Consider the following 6,089-nt stretch of genomic DNA (forward strand, 5'->3'; position numbering starts at 1 on the left):
CAACTTTCAGAATTACCCTTATTATATATATATATATATATATATATATATATATATATATATATATATATATATATATATATATATATATATATATATATATATATATAACAATTGCTGTTTTAAATAATTTTAAATATTTCGGAAACTTCGAACTACCAGCTACCAGTTATTTTTGACAAACATACTTATAGTTGGCAAGTCTTTTCTAAAAATCAGGCTTGACTCGATAGACGAACCAGTTGATCTATAACCAAGTTACCACACTTGATCAACTAAAAAACCGGGTTTGTAATGATGTATATATTATTATGATTTATAAAAAAAAATGACAAATTATCTTAGACAAACAACTATTTTGGCAGGGCACCCTAGCGAATTTTCAACTTTATGGCTATTTTTGAAAACGACTTAATTTTGCCTAAATTTTAGTAGAAACTTATTATTTTCTAGTATACCTGTCTTTCTTTATTTGTCCATAAAGCCATAATCATATTTGCTCATTTTGTTTCATATGTTTAGTTAATTAAATGAAATCAAACGAAGATCGATCATAAAAAAAAAAAAAAAAAAAAAAAAAAAAAAAAAAAAAAAGACCCGTTTCCCCGTATATCTAAACTTTATCAACATAAAACAAAAACATATTAACCCGTATTTTGGCGTGTATTAACGAACAGTCCATGTTAATCAGATTTCTCCGACTGTAGATGGTCTCTTGCAGCCCACATCCTGATTCCTGTGGGTGTTGGATACTTGGATCTCAAGTCCTTCACCGACGACTTCTCGTGTATCTCGTTTCTTTCCTTGAAATACTGCTCGAATGCTCTTGGAAGAAACCGTGGAATCAAAAATCCAAACAGATTGATTGAGAAATAACCCAGATTAGCCATCGCTAGGATTCTCCCAAACCAATACCATCCAACATCCTACTCGACACACAAATGTATATCAGAAAAATCACTTGATTACAACCTCTATGCATTAAGTAAAAGAGTTATCTTACCTTAATTCCTGCATTTAATGGCAGGGTTTTGTTGAACCACACATCTCGTACCCAATCCAATATAACAAAGATTCTTCTAACTGTATACAACATCGGCACCAAAGCCCTCACAGGAGGTGAAAACAAACACAGCCCACTTACAACCTTCTCCGTCAATATTTGAAACGAGAGTAAGAACAAGTGAGGTGTAGCCGACTTAACTGCATGATCGTCTCCCCTTACAAACCCTCCCAAAACATAAGCTAACGGCAAGAACAGCCCCACGGCGAGACCCGTAATCACATAAAGTCTAAAGGATCTACTTGACTGAAATAGTCGCTCTTTTGAAGTGGTGGCGGAGGTGTGCTCCGGGAAGACTAGTTGGGATAAGAGGAGGAGGTAGGCGGAGGTGATGGCTGGGAAGAGAAGGTCGAAGAGGGGGACAAGACCGCTAGCTGAGAAAACCGTTATGAAAGCTACCAACTGGAGGTCCATCATACGTAGTGATTCCATTACATCTTCAACGGCGCCGGCCGTCTGGTCTTGTCGGTGATTGTTTGGGGGGTTCTTGTCGCAGTCAGGGCGTGGCGCCACCGCAAGGGATACACCAGACATCTTTCTTTCCGTAAGGGTGATCAGGTTCTAAAACCAACGTAATGGATTGTGTTCGTTGCGGATCCTAGATTACACGTGGTGTGTTTGGAGCATGGGCGGCTATGTTTATCCACGTGGGATTCGGCAACGCTGGCCACGTGTCACAATTATTTCCATAAGCCTCAATGAATTATCATTTACGAGATTGCTACAATGTTAGTGAATAGATTAAATTAGCGATGGCAAAAAAATCCGAACCCGATTATTTCGGGTCGTATAACGAGTCGTTATCAAGTTTTTTATAGGGTTCGGAGCAGGGAATTGGTTATCCTCATATATATATATATATATATATATATATATATATATATATATATATATATATATATATATATATATATATATATATATATATATATATATAGTTTTTTAATTTTAAAAATTAAAAAAAAAAAAAAAAACATAAAATGACATGTGTATATTATTTATTTAAAAAAATATCATAAAATGACAAATATCAAAACTTATTAAAGATTGATATAATAAAATTGTCTTTATTTATTATAACAGAAATTAATTATTAAGTTGTATAAAATTGATGTAATCTATATCAAAGAATTAACGCATTGTTGTCAACGTCTATTTTCTATAACTATAAACTTTTTAGATTTTAGATACATGTAGAAAAGTATTACATATCTTGTATTTGATACTTGCTATATTTTGTAAACTGTTTGAAATGATTAGTTCAAATTGAAATTTCTAATTGTATAATGATTAAAAAGATTGAGACATGCATATCAGAAACAAAAAAGTAGTAGATCATTTTTTTTATTAGAAAATTTTTCCTTACTTCTTATTCCGAGTCTTTTCACCATCCCCACGACCACCCACATCCACCAAAGCATCTTTTTTGCTACTCTTGATACGAGGAGGCCCATTTGTCAAAAATGAACAAACATCCACATCCCAAAATTCTATCTACCTCAATTTTATACGACTTGAGTGTTAATAATTCCTTTTTTATTATAATCATATCCAGGTCAATATAAATTAATAATTTTCGAATCAATAAGAGACAAAAATAAAACTAAAAAAAACTGAGACGCATAGTTATAATGAGCGTAGTAAATGCACTATTGCAATTATTTGCTATCAAACCCAAAGGAAATCAGGCCCGGTGTGTTTATCGCTATGTATGAATCCTACTTTAATAACAAACTCACCAATGCACTTGTGTACTACGTTTTCTTGTTGCTTTTACTTCTCATTTCACCCTTTCTTTTCTTTTGTGAACTCGTCACCATCCTCCGATCATGTTTCCAACCTATTGAAAACATGTCAGGAAAAGTGGTTTTGATCACTGGTGCTTCATCGGGACTTGGAGAGGTATGTAAACCAAAAAAACATAAAGGCATAAACCTGATGGTTATTTCAACTTTTTTTTATTTGTTTTAATCATAAATGGCAGCTCATTGCTTACGAATACGCGAAAAAAGGTGCATGTTTAGTAATTGTCGCAATAAAAGAACCAGAAAAAAGGTGCATGTTTAGTAATTGTCGCAATAAAAGAACCAGAGAGTCGACTTGAGCAAGTGACAGATAAAGCACGTGAATTCGGCTCTCCAGATGTTATTTTCATGTTTGCGGATGTGTCGAAGGTTAATGAGTGTAGGATGTTCGTGGATGAGACCATTAGACATTTTGGTCGATGTGGGTAACCCCATAATCTCCAAATCATTTTTTTTTTTCAAATCATTTTTTGTGAATTAACATGATAATTGATCCCTTTGCAGTAGATCATCTTGTTTGTAATGCTGGAATCGGGTCCCTTTATTCGATTAACATTGGCGTCACCAAATTTACACCGGTTATGGTATGATCCTTTAAAGTGGAACTGAGATTTAGATTAGGACTAGTATTGGGTCTAGAACTGAGAGTGAGACTTTTGAGATAAAAAATGCATTTTTTCTTCTACTAACAAAGGTGATATAGTTCTCAATATCTAATGTGCACAAAAGAAATGAATGCTATTCACATCCTTATTATTAAAGATAATCTTGTCTGCCCCGGTTCAATTCAATTCACTATAGTCTGTCTCATCTAACAAATATAACCATAGTTCACAACTACTTCTCTCATAGCTACCATTGCAATGATTCATATAACAATGAGTGCAGGACATAAACTTTTGGGGATCAATTTATCCAACTTATTTTGCGATACCACATCTCATAAGAACTAATGGAAAGATTGTGGTCAATGCTTCATGTGGCGGAGTGTTGCACCCACCTAAAGGTGGCTTCTACAATGTAACAAACTACTACATTCGATCTATTTTTCTGTTTTCTCTTTGTTATATATATATATATATATATATATATATATATATATATATATATATATATATATATATATATATATATATATATATATATATATATATATATATATATATATATATATATATATATATATATATATATATATAACATTATCTAAGGTGCTTAATGTGTCTCAATTTTCAGGCAAGTAAAGCAGCCTTAATCAGCTTCTATGAGTCCCTTAGATTCGAAGTGTCTCCGAGAGTAACAATAACAATCTTGACACTCGGTTTCATAGAAACCAACATGATAACACCAAAGTACTCAACCAGTGGTGTTGGTGTTAGTCTAAGAAAAGTAAGTAACTACTGGTTCATTTCCCACTAAATCGTAACTGATAATATCGATTGTCTGTAAAAGCTTTTTCAAAACTTTGTGCAGGGTTTTGGAACCATCCACCCAACAATGGGGGCAGAGTCATGTGCAATAGCCATTGTCGATGGAGTATGCAAAGGAGCAACATCCATTACAGAACCAAGATTCATAAAGGCTCTGTTCTTGATTAAGTTCTTGTTCCCAGGACTACATCGTTTTCACATGAATATATTTTCCCTCGGGTTCTCTAAAGAACTAAAAGGAACATATGAAAACTGATATTATAGTTGGGTATGGAGTATGATTATAATATTTCTCTTTATGATTTTTAGTGGTTTCTTTGTTTCGTATGAAATTTGAAAATAATGGGTGTATTTTTGACAACTAGACTTATTCAAATAATTACATCTTGTGCGATGAAGATCCTTAATTATGTATATAAGATAGAATTATCAATTGCACAAAACTAGCTATAGGGTAGTGGGTAATGGATAGCTAGCAGCGTTTGTTTTTTGAGCGTTTAATTGAGAGCTTCTCCATGTAGCTTTTGATTTTTGAGCGTTTTATTTAGGCTAAAAGCTAAACGCTTCGATCACGGAACGAAGTTTTTTCTTTTTTACGAGCGTTTTCTTGAAAGCTAGAATTCAAAAACTCCCAAATATTGTGTGCCGAACATGCCCATAGATAATGCGGGGAACTCTACTGATTTTAGTAGTTGTCACACGATCATTTCTATCTTTCTTATAATTTGCCATCTTTTTTTTTTAATTTACCATCTTTTACTAAAATGCATTAAATTTTTCAAAATTCAATAAAACACATTTTTATAAATGAATAATTTATTTGCTAATCTTTTTATATTAAAAAAGTTTAATTTTTTATCTTGAAAATTCAAGAGTTCAATGGTCACTTAACTTCATATCAACTCAACGCCAACATGACGCCCATGTTGAGTTTAATTCATTGATTTCCAACTAGACGTTACACCTCAGTCATTCTATTAAATTGTGCATCGTGGATGCTCCAATTGTCACTTCAAATTTTATTCTAACAAATGATTAATTATTTAAAGAATATTGAATTCAATATGGTGTTTGGGACGGGAGTCAAAAGAAGTGTAACAGCCCAAAAATCCAGATAAATTTTTTCATTTCTAAATAAGGTTTACAACCATAAGTTTGATACTAGAAATCCATTACATAAAAAACCATCATATAAATCATCAGAGTATCCATATCAATGAATGCGGAAGATAATGGAGAGGGCATGCTGCATCATCAAGACGGACACTTCCCCTTGGAACCAGATGCACCTGAAATCACAATACAACTGTAAGCAAACTCTTAGTGAGTTTTTCCCAAAATAACACATGAAATACATACAAATGGGCCCAGCCAGGGGGTTTATTCCAAACCCAAAACAAGTATGGGCCGCAGCCCTGGGGTATATTTCAACCTAAACAGAGAGGGTATATTTCTAACCATCATGTCATACTAGGCCCCCATCATGGGGTATATTTCAACCGAATCACAACATATAACATACAACAACTAACAAGCAACATAACTGAATATTGGGCCGGCCTTGGTGCCTTAGACCGGAAGTTATAGTGAGAAGACTCACCTCAGTTTGCAGAAGCAATAGTTGCTCAGCTACCAATCCAAAAATCTTACATTGAATAAATATGCAAATTACCCTAATTAGGATTATGACACATCTTAGCCAAAGGCCTAGAATCCTAAGTTCACTTTCCTCCAATATGCCCCAAAAGCCTTCCTTCCTAAATTGGCCTAACATACATGACCCAAACAATA

General features: G+C 33.5%; 2 protein-coding genes across 2 annotated transcripts; one reads left to right on the top strand and one right to left on the bottom strand.

Annotated features, from left to right (window-relative positions):
- Positions 1-561: 561 nt before the first annotated feature.
- LOC145094381 (uncharacterized) lies at positions 562-1,665 on the bottom strand. The gene is made up of 2 exons (XM_079032601.1): positions 1,004-1,665; positions 562-926 (listed from the first exon to the last, which is right to left on the bottom strand). The coding sequence occupies exons 1-2, from the start codon at positions 1,595-1,597 to the stop codon at positions 684-686; spliced, it is 837 nt and encodes a 278-aa protein (XP_078888727.1). The 5' UTR covers positions 1,598-1,665; the 3' UTR covers positions 562-683.
- A 1,105-nt stretch (positions 1,666-2,770) lies between these two features.
- On the top strand, positions 2,771-4,631 carry LOC145094382 (11-beta-hydroxysteroid dehydrogenase-like 4A). The gene is made up of 7 exons (XM_079032602.1): positions 2,771-2,965; positions 3,048-3,075; positions 3,119-3,289; positions 3,373-3,452; positions 3,757-3,888; positions 4,105-4,257; positions 4,342-4,631. The coding sequence occupies exons 1-7, from the start codon at positions 2,771-2,773 to the stop codon at positions 4,552-4,554; spliced, it is 972 nt and encodes a 323-aa protein (XP_078888728.1). The 3' UTR covers positions 4,555-4,631.
- The last annotated feature ends 1,458 nt before the right edge of the window (positions 4,632-6,089 follow it).

This window comes from Lactuca serriola, chromosome 3 (genome assembly GCF_051521515.1).
Source record: "Lactuca serriola cultivar US96UC23 chromosome 3, Lser_US96UC23_V15, whole genome shotgun sequence".
In the NCBI taxonomy this organism is placed as follows: Eukaryota; Viridiplantae; Streptophyta; class Magnoliopsida; order Asterales; family Asteraceae; genus Lactuca; species Lactuca serriola.

Bases quoted from the DNA above. Each gene is read 5' to 3' on its own strand.
- LOC145094381 (XM_079032601.1), bottom strand. From the start codon at position 1,597: ATGTCTGGTGTATCCCTTGCGGTGGCGCCACGCCCTGACTGCGACAAG. The intron at 927-1,003 runs GTAAGATAACTC...TGTGTCGAGTAG, and splicing joins CATTAAATGCAGGAATTAAG to GATGTTGGATGGTATTGGTT.
- LOC145094382 (XM_079032602.1), top strand. From the start codon at position 2,771: ATGTATGAATCCTACTTTAATAACAAACTCACCAATGCACTTGTGTAC. The intron at 3,290-3,372 runs GTGGGTAACCCC...ATCCCTTTGCAG, and splicing joins CATTAGACATTTTGGTCGAT to TAGATCATCTTGTTTGTAAT. The intron at 3,453-3,756 runs GTATGATCCTTT...CAATGAGTGCAG, and splicing joins CCAAATTTACACCGGTTATG to GACATAAACTTTTGGGGATC.